The sequence below is a fragment of the Cololabis saira genome, chromosome 10 (genome assembly GCF_033807715.1).
Source record: "Cololabis saira isolate AMF1-May2022 chromosome 10, fColSai1.1, whole genome shotgun sequence".
Lineage (NCBI taxonomy): Eukaryota > Metazoa > Chordata > Actinopteri > Beloniformes > Belonidae > Cololabis > Cololabis saira.
This window is the reverse complement of record NC_084596.1, coordinates 21755957-21780244: the sequence shown is the minus strand read 5'-3', so window position 1 is coordinate 21780244 and position 24288 is coordinate 21755957. Positions and strand designations below refer to the sequence as shown.

At 39.9% G+C, this 24288-nt stretch overlaps 2 protein-coding genes across 6 annotated transcripts; one reads left to right on the top strand and one right to left on the bottom strand.

The window, feature by feature from the left end:
• Nucleotides 1-897: 897 nt before the first annotated feature.
• On the top strand, nt 898-14620 carry LOC133452597 (electrogenic aspartate/glutamate antiporter SLC25A12, mitochondrial-like). 2 transcript variants are annotated; one of them, XM_061732013.1, is made up of 18 exons: nt 898-954; nt 1664-1717; nt 3789-3934; nt 4180-4295; nt 4732-4871; nt 5014-5160; nt 6468-6606; nt 6694-6787; nt 6939-7020; nt 7979-8057; nt 8143-8301; nt 10008-10060; nt 10881-10961; nt 11422-11562; nt 11688-11826; nt 11974-12132; nt 12226-12316; nt 13648-14620. In XM_061732013.1, the coding sequence occupies exons 1-18, from the start codon at nt 943-945 to the stop codon at nt 13859-13861; spliced, it is 2046 nt and encodes a 681-aa protein (XP_061587997.1). In that variant the 5' UTR covers nt 898-942; the 3' UTR covers nt 13862-14620. The 2 variants fall into 2 exon arrangements, with proteins under 2 accessions (XP_061587997.1, XP_061587998.1); XM_061732014.1 differs by lacking the exon at nt 898-954 and adding an exon at nt 1183-1417.
• LOC133452598 (dynein, cytoplasmic 1, intermediate chain 2a-like) lies at nt 14610-22906 on the bottom strand. Of its 4 annotated transcripts, none has more exons than XM_061732016.1 (17): nt 22768-22906; nt 21373-21481; nt 21170-21296; nt 20601-20736; nt 20165-20227; nt 19855-19982; nt 19676-19765; nt 19312-19474; nt 18744-18843; nt 18380-18505; nt 18127-18273; nt 17882-17995; nt 17663-17796; nt 17393-17537; nt 16366-16506; nt 16066-16191; nt 14610-15960 (listed from the first exon to the last, which is right to left on the bottom strand). In XM_061732016.1, exons 2-17 carry the CDS (start codon nt 21478-21480, stop codon nt 15859-15861), a joined length of 1950 nt encoding a protein of 649 aa, XP_061588000.1. In that variant the 5' UTR covers nt 21481; nt 22768-22906; the 3' UTR covers nt 14610-15858. The 4 variants fall into 4 exon arrangements, with proteins under 4 accessions (XP_061588000.1, XP_061588001.1, XP_061588002.1 ...); XM_061732017.1 differs by having other exon boundaries at nt 20601-20685; XM_061732018.1 differs by lacking the exon at nt 20165-20227.
• Between the last annotated feature and the right edge of the window lie 1382 nt (nt 22907-24288).

Here is a 24288-nt window from a genome sequence, read left to right as displayed (position 1 = left end):
TATTTTTTTTTATAATGAGTTTTAAGCGTGCGCGTGAAACCTTTACGCGCATGCGTAAAACCTTTAAGTGAGCACGTAAAGTTGTTAACGTGAGCACGTAAAACGTTTATGCACTCACTAAAAAGTTTCACGCGCTCTCGCAAAACTTATAAGTGAGCGCCTAAAAGTTGTTCTACGTGAGCGCGTATAAACAAGTACATGGGAGTATTGCTGGAACTGGAGCCATCCAGTTTCGCCCTGCTCTGTTTATGAATGGAAAAGACATTACAGGATTTAGCTGAGCTATATTTTAACCTGGGACTCCATTATAAGGACATTACACTTTGCTTGCAAGTAAACAACTTTACATGCTCACTTAAAGGTTTTACGTGCTCACTTAAAGGTTTTACGCGCGCGCGTAAAACTCATTATAAAAAAAAGAAAATCCGTGTCCCTTTAGGGGCTCCGTACTATCCATACTCATTCTGGAGAAATGTTTTAGTGTGGATTAATACATCCATGATTGATGGACACTAGCCGAGCAGAAACTTCCCACAATGCAATGCAGCGGCGTTTGGTTGCTAAGTGATACGTATATGTCATAAGTATAATATTAAGTATAGTAATATTATTATATAATATTAATATTATAATATTCATCTATAATAATATTATATAATGTAATCTTGCTGCTACCGCTGCTGTGACAGGTTACCATGGTAACAACCCCCCCTCCCAACGGCAGGAAGTGCCGTGTTCGCTCTTAATAGTACGTCCGAATTAATGTACGTTACTGATATTTACTCAAAAGTGTGCCGAATTTAAGTATACTTTTTAGTATATACTATTTAGTAAGGCATTTCGGACGGACCGGGTCCGTAATGTTAAAACGGCTCGCCATAGACGTGCACGCGCCGGGGCGCGCACGCCTCTCTCACTCGCAGCGCGTGACGTCAGGCCAGCATGGCGGTCAAGGTGACTTGGGCATCGCTCCCTTAGCGACTTTCAAACCTCTTCTTTATTGTCTGCGCTTGTTTTCTGCTCGTTTTCTGTTCGCGGGGCTCGTTAGTAGCGGGGTGTGTGTGTGTGTGAGGCGGGGCGCGTCCCCGCGGCGCGGCCCCGCAGCTCCCGGCAGCCCCGCAGCTAGCGCTGCTAAAGCCCGATTCATGCTTCTGCGTTAAAGCGACGCAGAGTTACGGCGTAGGGTACAGCGTAGGGTAGTACAGCGTACGGTGCGCGTCACCGCGTACCGTACGCCGTAGGCTCTGCGTCGGTGTAACGCGGAACCATAATTCAGCCTTAAGAGCTGGCTCGTCCTGCGGGGATAAAGTCACCTCGGCTGACCGCTGAAGTGACATCTATCACGGTCCCTCGTCTTTTTGTTTGCTATCACACTCTCGCGTTTTGCTGGTCTAAAGCTGAACATACAATGGCAAGGGTTCGTGTCCTTTTCATGTTTCAGTGTGCTCGCTAGCCGGCTACCGGGTCGTCTGTAGGGTTCACTCCATCATTATATGTGTCCTTTCTGCAAGCCAGCCTGCTGTCGTTAGGCTTTATACGGCTTGTTTGTCTCATTATCGGAATCTGCATCGCCTGCAAAAGTCAATTTAATCTAAAATTTAAATTTATGAGGAATGGTTCAAGCTTGTCATCACGTCCTTTTAATTGTTTGCATGTGTTTCAGGTTCAGTCCACCAAACGTGGGGACCCAAGTGAGCTGAAAGCCATTTTCCAGAAGGTAAAGTTTGACTAAATCTCACCCTCACAAAATCAGCATCAGTAATAGTGTCAGTCACTGCTCCGGCGTGCATGGTCACACATTTATCAGATGTGTTAACACCCTCTTGTGACTGTTTTTCCCTGTTTGAATACCTGGGCACGTTTGTCCTTTATACATAGCAGTGATTTTTGCTGCCACAATGTTCAGTTTACTCTTGTTGAGACTACAGCAATTATGTGTAAAGTGGCTTAACCAGTACTTCAAGAAAAGTATACTTTCATCTAAAAATTGCAGCTAACTCAAAACAGGGCAGCACGCCTAGCTCTGAGGTGCTCTATTAGAGAAAGTGTCAGGAGTATGCACAGAAGACTCACATGGATGCAGGTGGAAGAAGGACTGGCTTATAGTCTCATAATGTTTTTGAAAAAGACTTACACCTTACAGAAACCTGTTTTTTTTTTTTATTTACAACTTCATCCGACAAACGAGAAACATAATTATAGAACTAGACAGGCCTCAGCAAACAACTTCACCTTGCCTTTACCGAGAATTAACGCACTCAAAAGGTCTGTTATGTACAGGGCTGTAGCTCACTGGAACAGTCTCCCCCCACACTTGATTTCAACCACAGGAATGGCTAGTTTCAAAAGTAAACTGAGAGAAACTGTGTTTCGACATAATATTCTGTTACAATAGTCTATTAGAAAACTACGTTAAAGGAATCCATTCATGTTAATTTTTCAATGTTCATATTATTATTATTAGTATTTGTTCATATGCACTGAGAAATTTATGTTAATATTTTCAGGTTAATTGATCTATGCAATTCTTTGTATAAATGCTGTATTGTTGATTAATTGTTTGATTTAATGTGGACCCCAGGAAGTATAGTCTTCATATTTATGCGGACTAATGGGGATCCAATAAATAATAATAATAATCTGCTGGAAGATGGTTCCTCTCTGAATCTTGACTGCTGAAATCATAAAGTATCAGATCTTTATTCGAGAGTAACAGGGTTCCTGTCATCGTTTGCATACATACTTGTTTCACGTATTTCTATTTTTTAATTTTAGCGTGCTGCATCAGCAACGCTTATGTGACATTGAAGGGAAAAAAATGTGTCAAAGTGGAAGACTCATAGTAGTACTGTTCTGTGAATGGTCATGAGATGTAATGAACAATAGGCTTTGTTTACCCACACCTTGCTCCTCTGTCATCTGCATGATGAGTGTGACCCACTTTAAACAAGTCATGTGGGGCTGCAGTTTAAAGTTGGTGGAAATGCAAAGGTCAGATAACTGATACACTCAAGCCAAAAAAACATCAGTGTGCCGGAGACACCTTTCCAAAGTGTGGACAAGTATAATTCTGATATGTTATGCTGCAATTGCTAAAGCAGTTGTATCAGCTGTTCATATGCATTTGCATACCATGGCCAGTGATGGATAATTGGTTTTCCTGTGTGATTTCTTAAAGCAGAAAACCTTTTGCACACCGGATATGCAGAAAGGTGCGTTGGAGGAGGAAAGCCGCAGCCAATTCAAAAAGAAAACTCCCGCACACCTTCTTCTCACCAGACTAGTATTTTATTGGGCCAACGTTTCGGTCATCGACCTTTCTCAAGGCATCAAAAAAGGCATCAAAGTTTTGACTGTTGAAGTTTTTTGACTAGTCTGGTGAGAAGAAGGTGTGCGGGAGTTTTCTTTTTGAATTGGCCTATGTGATTTCTTAAAAGCGTCTGATAAATGAAAACTAACCAAAGAACTATATTATATTACCTGCAACAATTCTGGCAAATAATTTGCATTCATGACGCAATTAAAGTTAAAGAAGTCAGTATGTATGTTTTATGATGTTCACGCTGGTATTTTATCTTTAAGAAACATGTCATTGTATACAACACAGTACTGTCTTGTAACACAGCAATGCTTCTGAACCCTGACCATTACGTCATTGGGGGATAACTTTCAGGTTATCTTTCTCAGGTTATAATGGGTTAATGAAGGTCACCTTTGTTTGTGTCATTCATTTTGCATCGGCACAGTTCATCCAAACGGATGTTGTTTGTCTGTTTGAACCTCCTCAGAATGCCAGTGTATTGGACAAGGATGGAGAGAGGTTCATGACCCCTGGAGACTTTGTTCAGAAGTATTTGGGACTGCACACACAGATCCACCACAACCCCAAAACTGTCCAACTCATCGCAGCTGTAGCCGATACCACAAAGGACGGGTATGTAATGACGTAATCAGTGTATACACACAGAGCTCATCATTAGTAATCAATGCCTGCTGATAAGAAAAAAACTCTTCCTGTGTTATCATGTATTAAATAATAGCCAGCTCAACAGTAATGTATGTTTTCTCTGCTTTATTTTACGTAATGTAATTTTCTGTCTTACTTACAAAAACATAAGTCAATGTATATTTGATTGTTTAAAGAATTATATTCTTTGTCCTCTCTGCAAACAATTGTAGGCTAATCTCATTCCAGGAGTTTCTTGCATTCGAGTCGGTGTTGTGTGCACCAGATACCCTCTTCATAGTAGCCTTTCAGCTGTTTGACAAGAATGGAAGTGGTGCCATTTCCTTTGGTATGAACTGTTGTGTGTTTTTCTGTGTGAGAGTATTTGCATTTGGGTCTGGGGATAGTATTTAAGCGATTTCACTTAAACCGAAAATGTTCACAGCATCACAAATTTCAAGTTCTTATTAGTTTTCTGTGTTAGTTGCAATACACAGCCAGAGTAGATTAAATATTCTCTTGGAGTGGGGAGATTATTTCCTAACATGACATTGTTAACAAGATTACTCATGCTTAATTGGTGCATTTAGATGCACTTGCATAATCATATTCAAACACTGGTTCTTTTTTCTTTGGCCTCCAAACTTCTATGTACTTACGTTCTGCGTGACGCAAAGTGTAATTTTATGGCACTAAAATTTTAAAACAATGATTGCTTTTTATCTTCGTCCTGGATATGAAGCATTTTATGCATAAATGTATTTTTATGTTCGTTTGTGATTCAGAGAATGTGCAAGACATCTTCAGCCAAACCACAGTGCACCACCACATTCCTTTCAACTGGGACTGTGAGTTCATCCGTCTGCATTTTGGCCACGATCGTAAGAAACATCTCAGCTACCTTGAGTTCACTGAGTTCCTGCAGGTACGTAGAGTTAACAGAATCTGACCAGCTTGAAGTGTTGTATTTTTTTTATTGTTTCCTTTCTTTTGTACTTTTTTTGAATCAGGCACTGTGATTTACTTTGGCTATTTTTACACTTAGTCATGTGGTGGTGTGTTTGCAGGAGCTGCAGTTGGAGCATGCACGCCAGGCGTTTGCTCAAAAGGACAAGGGGAAGAATGGTGTCATCTCCGCCATGGACTTCAGTGACATTATGGCTACGATCAGGCACCACATGCTCACACCTTTTGTGGAGGAAAACCTTGTCTCAGTGAGTGTTTCTGCGAGCATGAAGGGCATTAACACAGTTCAATCCAAAATTGGGACAAAGGCATTATATGAATAACTATTCAACTGTTAATAATAACTATTCAAATCCATCCATCCATTCATTAAATATCTGAGATCATTTAAACCAACATAACAAACAGAGCCTGTAAAGATTTGATCCAGCCTGACCTTTGCAGTTATACATATTTGCACATTCAACAGAGGTAAAACCATATTTGTTTCCCATGTGGAATATTTAACCTTTAAAGCAGTCCTATGTAACTTTTCCACCTTTAATATAATATTTTCAGAGTCATTGTGATGGTACATAAACTTACAACAGGTTTAATGACACCTCTGTCATGGTCTGGGGGGGGTCTGTATCACCTTCACTGGCACTATGTAACTTTGAGGAGCATGGTAGGAACCCTGCCACACTAAAAAACTACACATTTTTACGCCTTTGACTGCTTTACGGCATACGTCACTTCCCCCTCCTTCCCGATTCGTAGTCGAGACGAAAGCTGGGCGGGGCGTGGAGCGCAGAGCTCAGCAGAAGCTGGTATCATGGCCGAAGCAGCGAAAAAAACGAAGAAAATAAAAGTTTTATCAGAGGAGGCGAAAAAAAGAAAGTATTTTGTCAGTAAGTATGTTGGACTACTAATTTATGACGAAGTCCCTCTAAAAAACGTGACAGGAAAAAGGTGCAGTAGAACAAAACCAGAGCTTGTAATTTGGGGCGCATTATCTGGCTGAAACAGGACAGGGGGGCGGGGGTGACTTCACTAATAAAACCAAGTTGAACTTAGTGATTTTCAACATCGTCATATTATATTGTTTAGCCAAAAATAGATGCATTACCTCTTCGCTATCCATCCTGCAAACGACCGTTGAAAACCGAAAAGTGGTTTTGAAAGTCTGTCCCGTTCATTCACTATCAAAACAAATGCACGCGACGGGGACAGGATCTTTCCGGCAGTACGTGCTGGTGCTCATGGGAAATGTAGTGTTCTTTCTGTTTTCACATATGTCGGTGTGCATGTGTATCATTTTTCAGTTGGTTTCGGTTTGTTTTCACAAGTTTTGTTTTCACTCTACTCCAAATGGTGCAGTACCCAGCTGTCTGCGGAAGCTTTTTTAGCTCAAACATCTGGAGTCAGCTGATAGTTTGATCAAATTGAAGTCACCAAGCTTTCACACAATAAAAAGTTGCTGCCAGAGTTTGGCATTTAGAGATGTACTGGATCTTCTTTTTTTTCTTTTCCTAGTCACACCTGAAACAGTTGTGCATTGCTGTTTTTCCTTCAGGCTGCTGGTGGCAGCACCTCTCATATGGTCAGCTTCTCTTACTTCAATGCATTCAACTCCCTCCTGAACAACATGGAGCTGATCCGCAAGATCTACAGCACGCTGGCCGGCACACGGAAAGACACACTCGTCACCAAAGGTGTGCACATTGTTGAATTTATGGCATGATGTAACTAAGCATGTGTATTTTGTAAAGTTTTCCCTTACATCTATCCTTGTTTTGCAGAGGAGTTTGTTCATGCTGCCAACAAGTTTGGTCAGATCACTCCAATGGAAATTGACATCTTGTACCAGTTATCAGGGCTGCACTCTCCTTCTGGGTAAAAACTCTTCCACTCAGAATCTCCATAATATAATCTGTTATGCTCATATATATTTTAAGTAATCTTGAGCTAGTGGTCTTAATTTATATTTATAGAAAATATTGGGAGTTGTATGATGAATATGTAGATAACGGACAATGTTTTTCAGACGTTTGAACCTTGCTGACATTGAAAGGATAGCTCCACTAGAAGAGGGATCTCTGCCCTACCATCTTGCTGAAACTCAAAAGGTATGATGCTTGTAGACGACTGTTTGAGCAGTGAATAAACGACATAAAACCAAATCAGCGATATCTCTGGAAAATGTTCTGACACTGAATTATGCCCTATTTGCATGGGACAAGTATCACCTGGGGACCCGCAGTAATTCAGAAATTACACGTAATGTCTGTGTTTTTCGTGTAGTGCATTATTTTATAAGCAAAGTCTGTGTTTTACTATAATTTGTTTTACTATAACATTAATCCCTTAATTTGTTGTCAAAGGTGTGTGATATGTTAAACAATTAACATTTAATCTACATAAAATTTGAATATTGAATTGGAAGAGCCTGATCACATACTCTATAGCTCAAGTGTCACACTTGACAGGTGATAAAACCTGTAAAGGACATAGGCTACATGCTTAAATTGCCCCGATAACAGGATCTTTTGTTGTAGCTTAAATTCTTCTATCAGTCTGGTCTTTGAGCTTGATGCAACATACAGTAGGACATGTCTTACTGCATGTGGTTATCCATGTCTCATTGTCAGTCCTCCGCTTAACCTGATTCCTGCTTTTCACAGGACTCAAGTCAAGCTTAATGCTGACAAATTATTTTTTATTTTTATCTGCCAAAAATATATCATTTGCAGTATTTGTAGGCTAATATCATTATATAATATCACTATATTCACTGCAGCTGCCATAATAATAGAACAGAAAAGACTTGTAAAGGAGATTTTTAAAAAGACTTTAACCACAGATCACGGAATTTACAAAATGTGCAGCTTTCATATTGTATTAACATCACAAATGTCCTCTGTAATTAATACACGTTATCACACGTCCCTAGATGACACAAGTCCAGTGCAAATTGGGCAGAAGACATTCTACAGTATATTCACTGTTATCATTTTAAAGATTCCAGCAATATCATCAATATTTGTGTATAGTCAGCCTGGTCATATATTCTTGTGTTTCCATTAGTCTCAAGGGGGTTCTAGGCCTGTGTATCTCCAAATTGCAGAGTCGGCCTACAGGTTCACCCTGGGCTCCATTGCTGGAGGTGAGATGCCCTGTAACCCGAGACAGCCCTACGCCATCTTCTGATATCTGAATTATACCTAATCTGGCTTTATGTGTTTGAATAGCCACTGGAGCAACGGCAGTATATCCCATCGACTTGGTGAAGACTCGCATGCAGAACCAGAGGTCCACTGGGTCCTTTGTTGGAGAACTGATGTACAAGAACAGCTTTGACTGTGCAAAGAAAGTCCTTCGCTATGAAGGTTTCTTTGGTTTCTATAGAGGTAAGTAGTGTCAGGAGGGCAGAGCTCTTAAATGCATTTACACTAGCCCATAAATCTATTCACGTTACTGTTATGTTAGGCAACCAGTGCTATTATTTTTTTCCTATTATTATGGTTTAATGTAGTAAAGAAAGCTAAAACACACATTCAGTATTTATATTTTATAAGGTTAAACCTGCTCTTTCTTTATAAATGTATTTATTTTCTCAAAGACCCAACATAAACGTTACATTTAAAGACAAGGGACTTTACATTGGGATGGCTCTCATTGGGATGAGAGAAATAGATATTATTTGAGGTGAATAGTGCAACAGCAATAGCAGATAACGTTGGGAAAAAATTGACAACATTTTTCAGTGAAAGTAATAATCGCAAGAAAGAACTTATGATAAAGATTTGACTTGTTTTTTTCAAAAATGTGAATATAAAGGGTGTGTGTGTGTGGGTGCGCCAATGTCATACCGTCAACCAAGGAAAGAGTCAGAGGGGCCAATAGGATGTTTCACTTTTCTCATCCTCCCTCAATAGATAATCTGAAAAGGGAGGACACACAGGCTAAAAGGATTTGGTCCAATATACATCGCATGATTTGGGCAGCCACAGATAAAACTGCCATTATGAAAGAATTGTGGGTTATGTCTACATTCGTGGCGTCAAATTGTTGGTTCCATGTTGTACAGTGTGAGCAGTTCAGTGATGACTGTCTTATAGGTTTAGCAACCAAAGACTGCCTGAGAAAATTAATGGCAATGTCAAAAATCCTGTGACTTGATCTCCTGACTAACCAGTTGAAATGCATTTTGAAATGACGTGAATTCATGTGATTCAGTTTCTCTTTACTACTCCCCAACAATGATCAGGATAACATTCTTCCTCTTTGCTGCTTCCTTAAAAAAAAAAAACATTTGCTGCACACAAAAGCTTCTGCTGAAGTGCTGTTCATTTTCCTGTTTTACTTGGTGATTATTTACTGATGAAGAAACTTTACGTCCATGAAAGAAAATCATGCGGTGTACAGAAGCCCTTGGGGGATGGGAGCTAGGAAACTGTTTCTTGTGACACCTACATTCAAAATGTCACTGTTTTTATTGACAGTCTTTGAAATTTTTTTTAACATGCGTGTGATACAGCAATCCCCTCACAGGCTGTCCATCAACTATTTAATTTCAGAAATAATATACCAACCAATTGATAAATTAAATAGCATGAATGAGGAAAGGATATAAAGGGGAGGTGATGGTCTCGTGTGGCATTTTTATACAGTGTTTCCGCAGGGTTTTAAAAAGTATTAAAAAGTGATAAATGAAAATTGCCAAATTTAAGGCCATTAAAAGTGTTAAATTCACTGTCAGAGGTATTTTTTTTTTTAAATTGGTATTATTTTTTACCTTTTACATTTTAAGCAGTCTATTTTATTGTCATTCACAAAGTGAAATAAATGTGAAACATCTGGTCAACATCAATGAGTCTATAAATCTGTTCTGTATAGTGTTCTATAGTTCAAAATCTGTATTAATGTTAAAAGGTCCGTGATTAACACTTAATGTTGTGACAGTTTTTTAAAAAAATCTGAAGGTAGTGAAAAAGGTATTAAATTGGTATTAAATTTAACATAAGGATTGCTGTATAAACCCTGTTATAGCAACGAATGATCCTGAGAGCAATGTTTGAAATTTGATTCCACTGTCACTTAATCTCCTTCATAGGTCTGGTTCCTCAGCTCATTGGTGTGGCACCCGAGAAGGCTATTAAACTCACAGTGAGTCCCATTTCTCATTTAAACAATGCATAATCCTACCGCAGTCCTTATTCACAATGGATTCATACTGTCTTTATCGTTTTATCTTTCATTTAGAAAAACCTAAATTTGTGCAGGATAAGTTACAATGCAGCTTGTGCAGTACTGTATTGTCGTTCCCCCTGCAAAAAGTAAACTGTTTCCTCGCTATCCTTGTTTGTCACTTGTCTATTGATTACCAGGGACGTAAGGTTTCAGACACTCAATAAATCTTAAGCTCGTGTAATAACGATGATGTGCTCGCATATAACTGATATTAGAAAAAGAAAAACCTAAATTTATAATATAAAATGAGTTTAAACAAGAGACATCTAAAAAGGATGAGAAGGATTCGGGCCAGATATATTGGTCTTGTAGGTAAAATTACACGCTTGCTCCCATGAGAAGACTGGTTTTGCCACTGGCATGTTCATTCCTGTCTGTATCAACTCTGTTGGAGGAGGTTCAGACCACAGCAGAAGAGGAAAAACCAGCTTATTGTTACCAGCTAGAATTGTTTAAGCCTACTAAATGAAGGTTGTTATATTTACAGTCATCTTTTCCGGTACTGTGAACCACATGTCACCTCTATTTTGTGTTTTTCAGACTAGTAGGCTTAATCTTTTTGAGTGCATAAATAGTTAATGCTCCAAACTAAAATTTTGTGAGAAAGACATGCACATGTAATTAAGAACACTTGTAAATTTATCCTCTGCGAACCAAACCATGTAGTTGTAAAATTGTTGAATGAAAACGTTATGTTCAGGCTGACAATGAATGCCCATCTACTTTCTGCCTACAGGTGAATGACTTTGTAAGGGATAAATTCACCGAAAAAGACAACACAATCCCTTTTTTCGCTGAAGTTATGGCTGGTGGCTGTGTAAGTACAAGGTCTCACACGCCTTTATGTTCCTGCCTCCCTCTTTGTGAATTCAAGAGCTACCCGCGGTTTCTGTTATATCTAGCGCCATGACCAAAATCGTGTACATTTTGCCTTTTTATATAATTTGCTTGCAGATCTCCAAATCACTTTTAGTTATGATGGATGCAATACTAAATTGCTTCCAGAGCAAAATGTCAAAAGAAACATGCATTTTTTTTTCTGTTTTTGTTTTCGATAGCATTGTTCAGCCTTACACACATTGGCCCAGCACAACTTACCATCCCAGGAAATGGCAAAGTAAATGATCGATGAGGATTTTGTTTTTTTCCATTACATTTCATAAGCAAGACTTTGTTCCCAGCATTTAGCTGCAAACATGTGACTAAGCAGGATCATATTTTTTTTATTTATATGTATTGAGTGTTTTATCGAGTACCTTTTCTCCACACTGATTCAGGCTGGAGGCTCTCAGGTGATTTTTACCAACCCTCTGGAGATTGTAAAGATTCGCCTGCAAGTAGCGGGTGAAATCACCACTGGGCCTCGAGTCAGTGCGCTCAGCGTGGTCCGTGACCTGGGCTTCTTCGGTCTCTACAAGGTTATATAGAGCATTTTCTCTCTGTGTTTCATTCACTGGGACTCATCCTGGCATGAAGACACACTTTCCTCTTGTTGCTGTCTTTTACTGACAAAGTCTTGTTTGTTTTTCCTGTGTCTGTCCAGGGTGCTAAAGCTTGTTTCTTAAGGGATATCCCTTTCTCAGCCATCTATTTTCCGGCATACGCCCACCTTAAAGCTCAATTTGCTGATGAACAAGGTCAAATAGGTCCTCTCCAGCTTCTCACTGCTGGAGCAATTGCAGGTAACCACAAATGACCAGATGCAGTTAATGCTCACTCAAGATATAATCTAAACATTACTGATGTTATGTTTAAAGTGACTGTAAGTATCACTATTAAGTAAGCTCCTTAGGAGATTTTACATGGCTTCCTGTTTCTTTTTTCCCAAGGTATCCCTGCGGCCTCCCTCGTGACACCTGCTGATGTCATTAAGACACGTCTCCAAGTTGCAGCCAGAGCTGGACAGACCACCTACACAGGGGTCATCGACTGCTTCAGGAAGATTATGCAAGAGGAAGGCTTCCGTGCGTTGTGGAAAGGAGCCGGAGGTGCGTGTCTGTGATTGTGAGCCAGTATGTGTGCAGTGTCACGGATCGTCTGTGCATGGGACCGCTGGTGAACTGTCTGTCGCTTTTCTGCAGCTCGCATGTGCCGGTCTTCGCCTCAGTTTGGTGTGACACTTGTCACTTATGAGCTTTTGCAGCGGTGGTTCTACGTTGACTTTGGAGGACAGTAAGTTTGTTTATTTATCTATTCATTTATTAGGCTGAACAGCAGAACGTGCAAGTCACAAGCGTCATGTTTTTAGTTGCTGTATGTGTGGTTGGTGCATTTATTTAGTCATCTGAAGAACTTAACACTTGCTGTTAGATGCTTAAACAATGCACTCTGCTCTTGAAGGTCGGCAAATCTTCCACAGCAAAGGTATCAACAGAGCCGTCAATAAATAATTTGGTTTCCAAATTGGGCTCTCTGCTGTGCAGCTGTAGTTGCTTACTCACTTTTGCATGTGGGGTTATTTTGGAAGGTCACTAGGAAATGCTTAAAAGCCACTGCTAATTGTAGTTACTGGAACTCAGCAAGTGCCACTTTGAGATGTGAAACAAGTCATGTGTGCGACCACATTACGAACACTTTGGTCCTGGTTTAACTTTAATACTATGACTATAAATGAAGAAAAATTAGTTGAGATAAACATTGTTTGTGCCATTCTGCTCATCCAGCCTGCAGAAGTGTGTTTATTATATCTCTCTCAGGGTGTTTAGATAAATCGCATTCCTCTTATTCAAATTTTAAAACTTTTTTACATTTAAACACATGCTTTTGAGAATATAACACGTTAAAACATACTTAACTGAGATCCAGATATGTTAGGTAATAAAAACTGAACAGACTTTATCCACAGGGCCTTGATCCTCATGTGAGTCTTGTAGTTACAGAAAATTGTATTTGTTTTGAATTGACTTTTGTTGCATTATTCTCTGACAACCTTTCCTGATCCTTCCTATGTTTAAAATACTTTGGTGAGGTTAGCCCTTACTTTAGAATGTTTGGCCTTGAAAGGCACCAAAATAGCAGTCTGGAGTGTTTTCCTGTGCAGCTTGCCCGGTGTGTCAGGACATGCCTCTTTGCTACTTGATGATAACTAGCCTTTTATTATCAGAAAAACAGCTTCTTTTTTTTCTCATTAATATTGTCACTGTGAAGCACCGTCCTTCAAAAAAAGAAGAAAACAAGAGGGTTGTTTCTCCTCACAGTTTGATGATACCTACATGTTTTTATTACATAAAGAATAAATTAAAGTGCATTTTTAAGAAATGCACTTTAATTTAACTTCAGTTACCATATTTTAGTATTAAGTTTGAATACAAAGGCCTGTTTTGTGTTTAACCTGATGAAGTTTACGTCATCCAGTCTGGGTCATAAATAAGTAAAACAATATTCTTTAAATCTGCAGTTTGTAAGTTTACAATTATATTCCTCCTGTCCATTTTTTAATCAATCCTATAACACTTGCTTGGAAATTTCAGTGATTTATAACTCCTGTCCTCTGCTCTCTCCAGACGTCCTGCAGGATCTGAGCGTACACCCAGATCTCGCATTTCGGAGCTTCCTCCTATCAATGCAGACCATATTGGAGGCTACCGTCTGGCTGCTGCTACTTTTGCAGGGGTGGAGAACAAATTTGGCCTCCATCTTCCCAAATTCAAGTCATCCGGTGTGGTTTCCATACACCACCCAGAGCCCGTCTCGGCTGCACCCGTTCAGGCTCCGTAGAAGTTTACATCTCCATGTATCTTCACCATCCTCCACAACCAGGAGCCAGGCACTAAGACACTTAAATGAAGCACACAGTAAAAATGCACTCTGCACATGAGGAGCCATTAACTTAAAAATAAATGACCAGCCTGTTACTTTCTCCAGGGTGACGGTGTGCTCTCCGCTGTCGTAAGCCATCTCCAGAGGCAGAGAGCTGCACACCACACAGCCCACAGCAACTGAAACAGAGTGCTATTTAGTGTCTTCAGTGACTGTGTGCTCCTGGGCACTCCTATCATTTGTGTTGTTCTTTCTGCATTTGTGTAAAACTGAACCTTGGGCACTCCTCTCTCATGAGTAAATGATTTGTTTTCTGTCCAATACTCCAGTATGAATAGGACTTAATGTATTGGACAGTGGTCATAGGAAACGATAGACTCATCTGCACAGTGTGTGGGGCTTCACTGTCTGCAACTCCTCATACAGGAGACTACATGCTGTACATATTGTATAACTGTACCGAGGAACACTCCCGTAACACTCCGCCTGCATCATTACACAGTAACTGTAATGTCATGGCAACGTGGGGCCTTTGGTCCTGGTCTCCAAAAATCACTCTTACTGATGTACAGAGTTTTTCAATTGTGTTTTTCTTTTTTTCCTCAATATAATAACAATTATGAGCAGAGAATTAGGTAATAATAAATTAAATGTATCTGGATTATGTCGTTATGTCATATTTTAATTAAATAAATCATCCATAGTGTTTTAATTTTACTGGTTTGCTTTGAGTTTTTATTTCAACAGAAAAGTGCAAACATACATACATTGTGTTAGGAGTGTACAGTAAAGTACGACTAGCAGAATACTATTCATGGTACATTAAATATGGCTGCTTCACTCAACCTTTTAGTGCATTTTAACTTGGAGTGAAATGTCTACAAGCTTGGTGAGGTTGGATGTTGCATCATGGAATGAATAAAAAATAAAACTAAGTAAAATTTCTTCAGTGGTGAAAGAAAAAAAAAATTCCAACCTCTGATACACTTGATTTTAAAATCCCCAGGGTTTAGTGGATTCTTCTTTGAAGAGAACAATTCATGGAACATTTCCTGCTCCTCGTTGCAAAGATCATTGCACAGGATTGAACATTTATCTTTGTTACAGGTTTTTCAATAGAAAAAAAAACATTTAACCACAACTATGTCAAATTCAAGCCAAGTCAAGCAGGTGTTTTTATCTTAAAAGCTTGTACTTATTTCAGGATTGTACTAGTCAAACTTGTAGTACAAAGAAGCAAATTCTGAGACAAACAATATGCAAATATATTTAAATGAATAAAACCACCAGAATAAATATTAAATATTGTCGTGGTTAAAATATAAGAATGACACTTGTGCACGGGCCGCACTGTGCACATATAAGCACATCAGCTACGCTCTACATGTCTTAATGATATGCACGTATGAGAGTCAGCTTCTGATCTTTTTCATTCTGTCGTAAACATTTAAAAGCCATGCACAAATGTGTCTGGAAAATATTAAAATGTAAAAAGCACGATAAAAATGAACAAGTATAAAGTTTTGCATATTTAAAAAAAGAGAAGAGGTGGTTGAGGCTTCCGGAGAGTGGTAGATTGTGGAGCTTGAGGACGTAATCAAAGCCAGAGGTTCAGAGTGGACAGCTTCACCTACGTATGCTGAAAATAACTTCCCTCTAACCTTCTTAATTCATCATTCAGTTTAACTCCCTTTTCTTTATTTCTACTGCTACACGTGACATTCAACTTCACTACGAATGAACCTCTAAATCTATTTGACACACCTAACCTTGTGTGAAGTTGTCGTTTCTGTCCATTCTAGCTCAGCACATTTCCTCAGGCCCAGTTGTACTTGGAGGATAAGTAGAAGCTGGGAAAAGGAGAGAGTATCTCCCCTGGCTGTTTCATTTAATGTGTTATAGGTGTGTAGTGTACTGACGAGGAATTCATGAGCAATTAGTGGGGAGTTCGAGCATCAGGCATTGGCGAGTTCCTCGGCTTCGTCTCGGTTCTCATTGATTTCAGCCAGCGTCCTGACGAAGCGCGTCCATTCGTCTGCCTTGGGGACGCATATTTGCTGCAGAAGGACATCAAGAAAGGTGTCAGAACAGCATGCCACGCGAGGAGTTAGAGGGAAAGATATACATATTTGAAAGCTTAACAGGAGGGGTTGACATCTTACCTCTCCTACATCGTAGATCTGCACCTGCCCTTCTGAGTCTCCTGTGGCAATTTCCTTTCCAGACTGAGACCATCTCACACGGTTCAGTGCCGGAGCCCCTTCCACACACACACTGGCAGTGGGAACCTGCAACAAATCACATTTACAAACACTCATATTCAAGCATACTGTGATCTCCCTGTATGCGCATTTCTGATGGCTTTGAAGGTCAAATTATCAGTCTGCAGCATTCTCACATTTGTTTCCAGTAATTAAGGGTAAAGAAATAAAAGAGTGTCTTTTCTACGTATGTGCGCATACTTCTGTGTCATTGTTGAGGTTCCAGAGATCCAGGCGTCCAGAAAGATCCACACAAGCAAACAGAGCAGGGTGCGTTGGGGACCACATGGAATCGTAGACGTAGTCAGAACTGTCCTCGAATGAGTACAACGGACGGGTGCTCTGGAGCAGAAGATGCAGAGGAAGTAAGTAGAAATAGTGCCGGCTAATGACAAAATAATCTCAAAGTGATGTTTGTGTTGTTGTCAAAAATGTTCTACACCTCCATGTCCTACACAAACACACACACAAATGTACACGTGTATGTTCATACAGTTTCTCCCGATGGAAATCAACAATGGTAGTATTTTTGTTAATGTATTCCCTCTACTCTAGTGTTATTATATAATGTGTATTTTCTGGAAGCCGCACCTGCATACAAGCCGCATCCGCTCTATTTAAAAAAAAAAAAAGATATGCAAGCCGCAGATATTTATGTTGTTAGATTAGATATTTACTACATGTACAGAGGGATTTTGAACTGTAAATGATGTACATGTTTGTACCTAAATAGATCTTTTCCTAACGGTGTCTTTTAACACGGTAGCAATTTTGCTGATTAAAACGGGACAGAACCAAGAGAAAATAACCGGTATTTATTTATCGATATATCTGTTTGAAATCTGCTTCTACCTAATTCTATCTGCTAAAGAAGAAATAGCATATTCTTCTTTGCATTTATTTTGTTTTAGTGTTGATTCTTATTCTGGTTAGATCGCCCCGAGCGGTGGAAGAAAATCCACAGAATAGCTGCACCTTTGTATAAGCCGCACGGTTCAAAACCTATGAAAAAAGTAGCGGCTTATAGTACGGTGCATACATTGTGGTCACACTGGTATAAAAATAGGTCTCCAGCTGGTCAATGTGAATGTATTACTAATTAATTAATTCATGCTTTTTCTAGTAGTGGTGTGTCGTCAGATTGCCCTTATGAACAACTAGCCTCTGTAGGAAACACAAGCAGTAATGCATCTATTACTACAATGATCTGTAACTGTGCACGTCTCACTCTTGTGCTCCACAGTTTGACAGTCCAGTCGAAAGAGGAGGAGATGAAGAGATGAGAGAAATCGACAGGCCCACCAGCGCTGTGACAGCTCAGTCCCGTCACCGGACCATGGTGACCTTCAAACACCTCGGTGATGCCAGCTTTACTGTAATAAATGATACATCAGATTGGCAACCAGCTCTAACATTCACCTTTAATAAATCTCAGCAGATTTAAGGACCTTAGTGAGACGGTTGCTTTTCACAAGAACACAGTTCCAACAGCACTTACCTGCCATGGCGACACGAGGTATAGACCGAACCGTCCTCGCTCCCCACCACAAAGTTGTTGACGTCTCCTAGAGGAAACGCCATGGACGTCACAGCCACGGCCTTGCTCTGTTTGAACACGAGCTCCAGACTGTCCTGCAGGGAAAAAACACAGCTTTAGACCTTCACAAAGAGCCGCTGATGTTTACAATGACATTTCTGTGGTCATCCATCCAGGTACCTGCGGCTGCGAGAGCATGTCCAGGCTCCAGGAACACATCTTGCCATCAGTGGAAATGCTGATCAGGTTGTTAGCATTTTGGGTTCCCACCACGTTCACACAGTAGACAGGATGCTGAGCACAACAGAGCACAGTTTGGAACATTATTTACAGACAAAATGAAATTAAAAAAAAAGAAGCCAAACATAATAGTTGTAGGGAAAAGTGCTTGCTGCAAATATATGATGATGCCAAAGCTTCATTACTGTGTGTGCAGCTGCAGACAGGGGGGTTCTCTGAACTGGGGTCCGCTTGTTACTCCGATTGTCCCATAAGACTATCTGTCCAGAGTATGTTCCTCCCACTACCAGGTTAGGGTGAAACTTTGCAAAACCAGCAGACATCACCTCTGACTGCAAAAAGAGACAGATTTTTTTCTTTCTTAAACTCAGAAGCTTTTACAAAAACATCTTTGTCCAAGAGGCAGAGAAATTGCACACGACTTCTGGTAATTGTAACCTGGCAGTGGAAGATGTACTCTGGCGTGGCCTTTTTGTACTTCATGTTCCAAACCAATGCCACACCATCAGGCTCGTGTGGAGCGTCCTCGTTGTTGTTGTATGAAGCCACCAGCAACTCCGGATACTGAAATGAACACAGGAGTCACTATTAAGTGGAGACAAAAATAAAAAGGTTGCTGCTACAACATAAAAACCTTGCGAGAGTATCTTTACTTGGCATTTGGAGTTTGTCTAGAGTACATATGCAATGACAAAGGTCATGCAGGAGTCATTTTCAACATTGCAAAGAAGACTTGTCAAATTCCAGTCCTGTGCCAGTAGAACTTATACTTGTATTTCTAACACATGTGACTGCATCCCACCTGAGGAGACCAGTCGAGGCAGGTGACCACTCGGTTCTTAGTCCAGCACTCATCTGCAAACCTTCTGTTCAGAACCAGTTTGGCACCAGCCTGCAAGTCGCTGTGAGCAACAACATACATCTATAAATTAGTTCAGTATAGGGCTGGGCGATTTTGGACAAAAATAAAATCCCAATTTTTTTTCTCTGAAAACCCGATTTTCGATTTCGATTTTTTTGGTAAAACTACAAAAGACAATGGAATAACTTGTTTCAAATATTTTATCTTTACTTTTAAAGAAAAATAGCAAACAAATTTCCCCATTGGGAAATGAAGTGCAATTGAAAGATGCTGTAAATCCTCCTTGTGTTTAGTAAAGTGACACCATTTACAATTTTCTTGACCAAACAAAGATGACTAGACGAGCTCTCTCTGTAATTTTAATTTTAATTCTTTTTTTTTAACATCGATTGTGATTAATAAATCCGATTTAGATTTAAAGCCCTAGTTCAGTAAAAACAATTGATTAGGATATTGTGTCTAATTTCAGCTTTTTTTTCTTCCTTTTTTTGCTTGTGAATTGCCTCACCCTTCTTTATCCTCCAGATCCCTCCCACTGTAGTCGAAGCAGACGTCCACCTGCTCAGCCAAAGCTCTCTCCACAATTCTAGTGCCATGCTCGAAAAATGACAAGAACTCGTTGGAGTGCAGGACCTGCAGCTTCTCTTCTTCTGTCAGCTCCTTTGGAGCATCTACACACAGAAAAGTGTTACAAGCTTTCTGGCAACAAATTCCAGGACAGATGTCTCTCAAGCTGCTTTAGGTGAGTTAAGAATTACATGATATGGTAAAAGAAGCAAAAGATACAATAACAGAGAACTTTGAACGATTTGTCAGTCTAAGACCTTAACACACATTCGATTTTCGAGTTTATGTGTTGCAAACTTCTGTACCCTCTACTTCCTGTTCGCCCTGGTCAGCATTTTCCTCTTGGGTGCCTTCTGTTGGTGGGGGAGCTGTTATCTCCTCATCCTCTTCTTCATCTACAACAAAAACAGACATATATTTCTTTGAAGTTTCTTTCATTGAGTTCATGACAAAGACTGGGGAAAGACTGTGTGTATTTGCTTACCTGCTTTCTGATCAGTGTGTGACAGTGCCTCCGAAGGTGTCTGTGTTTCTTTACAGTAGGACACCATTTCTTTTGGGACAAAGTCCACCTGGGTCATTTTGGACATCCCAAGCCTCACAGCACCACGTCTACATGTGCAAATATAGACAATCAGTTTTGGAGCATGAACCTGGCCTGAATGAAAATCCTACATGTATGAACATAAATAAAGATGTACGAACATATTTGATGTACTAACACATTTGGACAAATCTAAGATGAAACCACAAAAAGTTGAAAGACAAGCTAAAGGAAAGAGGAGGTGCAGTACCCCATCAGCTCAGAGTCGGAGTGGAGTTGCAGAGTAGAGGGGTCAGGATCCCAATGCAATGTCCTTATACAGCCAAACACCAGAGGGTGTTAGTAAGAAAAAGGCAAGACAAAGAAAACAAGAAAAAAAAAGGATAACAAAAAGATGAAACCAAACAGTAAGGACGGGCAAAACATGAGGTACATATAAGATGTTAAAGTTGGGAAGTACAAGGAGAGAGTGAGCAAGAGACAGAGAGAAGAATGGAGTGTTTATTTAGAAACATCAGTGTGCCGGTGAAAAGTCAAATAGATGAGCAAAAAATCATTAGAGCATAAATATCAAGTTGACACAAGCACACACTTTGCATGCAAGTACTTTACTTAAACACATAAAACATGACTTTAAACAACCATCTCTTCTTCTTTCTGACTTCCACTCAGATTCACACACACACCTTGGTCCTGTGTTTCCGTCCCCAGAGTCTTGGCTTCCTGCATCGCTGCCCACTGATTTGTTGGAGGGGGACATGGGGGCGGGGACTAGGTAGTGAAACAGACACGTATCTTCTGTTACTACCCTCAGGGGCTGAGCTGTGAAAATGTGTGTGTGTGTGTAAGGCAGTGTGTGATCCGTGGAGGATGAGTGAGTGAGGGAGTGAGTACAGCGAGTGAGACAGTGAATGCGTGAGGGAGAAAGTGAGGGACGAAAGAAGTGTGCAAATGAGTGAGTGAATGGATTTTCATGCAGTTAGAGGAGGACAAAACAAAAAAGGGCAGACAAAAGGGGAGAGAAGAGAGAATGAAAATAAATGGCAGGCAGGTTTTAGGTGTCATGCACAACACACATATAATATACAGATATATTGTGAGTGTTGAGGGGAACGATGAGAGGGACACAAAGCTAAGCTGCAACGATAAGACAGGCTCTTTGTAAATGCTGCAAATTTAACAAGCAAACGACCAGGTTATTATGCAATATTAGGTGGAAGGTCAGAATAAAAACATCCTGGCATTGTGTATTTACCGTGGGGTACATCAGGGGTGATGCCAACACTCTGCAACAGAGCCTCTGCCTCCCTCCTCTTCCTCTCCAGGTCGGAGTCTTCATGGCCCGAGGAGGAGCCTATCTCACCTCCACGTTTTGAGTCCACCTACAGATGCAGAGCACATTCTTCTTCAATATGACATCTCACGATAAAAAACTAACGCCCAAAAAAAAGTGCTCACATCCTTCTTCTTCTTCTCTTCTTCTTTTCTCTTCTTCTCCTCTCGAATCTGGGCGATCCGTTGTTTCTTCCTCTCCAGCTCAGCCTTCAGCTCACTCTTGTCAGACATACTGCAGGATGGAGACCCAACTGTTATCTCCCAAGAGACTCACTTCTTTCTTTTTTTGTGTAACAATCACTCTGATATAATTGGAACCTGAAACCAATAGTTAAACATGATTTATTTTTCTTGTGTTTTTGTTTTCAACAGTTTTTAGAAGCATAAAGCTTGGTTAGTGCAGAAGTGCAGCCCTGGGCCTGTCACGCTGGTGACATGTGAACAGCAGCCTCTGTTCACAACAATGTTCTATTTGTATTTGTATCTTGTTTGTATTATGTCCACTTGGTGTATTAAAAAAAAACAATGTTCTATTTGTTTTATTTATTTGTTTACATTATTATTACATGATTTTTCTGACATTCATATATTTATATATTTTTTTGTACATAAGGAGACATGCCCTGTTCATTTTTATTCTACTTTATTCTTGTTCTATTTGAGATTTTCAACGTCTTGCTGCTCAGTTGTCCTGCAATTGCCCCTCGGGGATGAATAAAGTTTTCTGAATCTGAATCTGAATTATATTATACTCGACTTTCACAACTAACCCCGAATGACTGAGTTATATATTTTCAAAGACACAAACAAACTACACTAAACTCGGCGAGAATAACTAGCTGAGTTTAATCAAAATAAATAAATTACGATCCTGCCTTTTTTATTCTAATTTTACAGCACTCTATTAGTTTGATGTCTAATTTATTCTTTAATTTATTTTTTTTTACTATTTGTGTGATTGTTTGAGGGGAAATATATGTATATATATGTGGAACAAGTTTGTAAATTTGACATAAGTTTTGATATGCTTGTTGAACTTCAATAAAAATATTGTTAAAAAAATAAATAAATAAATAAATACAATAAAACTTTTTACATGACTACTTTACTATAATTATTACTTTTTCACGCACTGCTTACAGCTGGTTATATCATTGTAATAGTTAGTTTATTATTGTGTTGAGTGTCACAAAGATGCTCAACAATCCTGTCAAAACAACCACATAGACCTTTTAACCAGCTGCTACGCCCATTTTCACCAAGCTCTGACTAATTACTCACGGGCGTGATTTCATTTAGATGTGTCAAGTTTTTTTTTCCTTCTTTTTTATTTTTTCGTACTGTCCAGGAACAGTTATAATCTACTAAGCGGCTTTTCCTGTCAGTGCAGTGGTTAGCGGCGTTAGCAGGAAAACCTCCGCGGGCCTCGGCGGAATAACAGGATAAAACCACCCAAACACACGGTACCGGCACCGCTGGATGTGCAAACAGCACCGTTATTAAGGCGTTGATAAATACCTGATGCCAAAAGTAGGAATCACGCAGACAGGTTGCAGAGGGCTCCAGTTTAGTGAGCGTTAATCGTGTGGGGGAAATGATGGAGAAACACTGATGATGCTGGAAGAGACGGGAGCGGCTCGGCCGCTTCTTCTTCGGCTGTTGCGGTGAAGCCGCTTCCAGCAGAGACGCAGCGCCCCCTGCTGGCGGCGGCGATAACTGACTGTGTTACCTGGCGTTTACAGATGAGTGCTGATCAAACCCACTCAAAACATTGCTTGGTACTTTATTTAACCCTCCGGGACAGTTCTAATAATTGTTACACTTTGACCCTTTAGCGCAAAAAATGCGCATTTCATAAGGTAGCTATAAAACATATTGATATTATATTCTACTTTAATTGAGCTACTTTCTTTCACCAATATCTGACCTAAGTATTGATATCAAATATTCATGATTTTTTTTAAAGATTTTAACCCTTTAAATGCCAGGTTTTTTTCATGATGCCACCATATTTTTAGATAAAAAAACAGAAAAAATGAATTATTTTCAATATACTACATGCAAAGTAGATTTTTTTGTTTTGGATTATTATTGGATTATTATTGGATTGAAGTTTGAATGGGTTTCAATGGTGCGTTTTTTGCGCTAAAGGGTCAGAGTGTAACAATTGTTTGTACAGAGTGTATTTTAGACTTACTGTAGGAGCTGAGCTGGAAATTAAAAGATCATATAAAACTACACAATCTCACCAAAATTCATGCCATATGGATGAACTCAGCCAAAATAATCAAAAAATGAAAAGTGAAAAGTGCGTAAAATGCGCCTACATGTCCCGGAGGGTTAAAGGGGACCTATTATGGCATCTAATACCTATTTTAAACAGGCCTTGAATGTCTTAAAAACAAGCTTTTGATTGTTTTTGCTAAATAAATTAGAAATTCAGCCTCTGAGCCATGTGTTTATCTTCCCATTCTCTAACCTCATTATCTATGCGGGATTCTGAGTGTGCGGGGCTTTGATTATGAGGCACTGTGTAGATTGGCTGCCTGAATGACGCGATACACCGCTACGAAAAAATGGCGGAAACTCCGGCCAGCGGAAATAGTTGTAAATGTAAATTGTTCAGAATCTGAACGGCTCGTAGAAGCCACATCAGACTGGACGGCTCATCTGGGCGGCTGTACAGACACTGCAGAATTTGGTTGCTTTCCTCCTTCTCTGAGTTGGCAGGCTGAGGGGAGACCACTTTATGTATGTTAAAGTAAGAAAAAACATGTTTTTCATAATAGGTCCCCTTTAATTTATTATAAGTATTTTAAGAAAAGTGTATGTCACTACGGTTTCTACCAACTGTATATTGAAAAATATCAATCCATTTTTCGGTCAGGGGGGTCTGCTGGAGCCTATCCCAGCTCATTACAGGTGAGAGGCAGGGGTTCCCCCTGGACAGGTCGCCAGTCCATCGCAGGGCCACATATAGAGACAGACAACCAGACACACTCACACCTACGGGCAATTTCGAAACATCAATTAACCTAC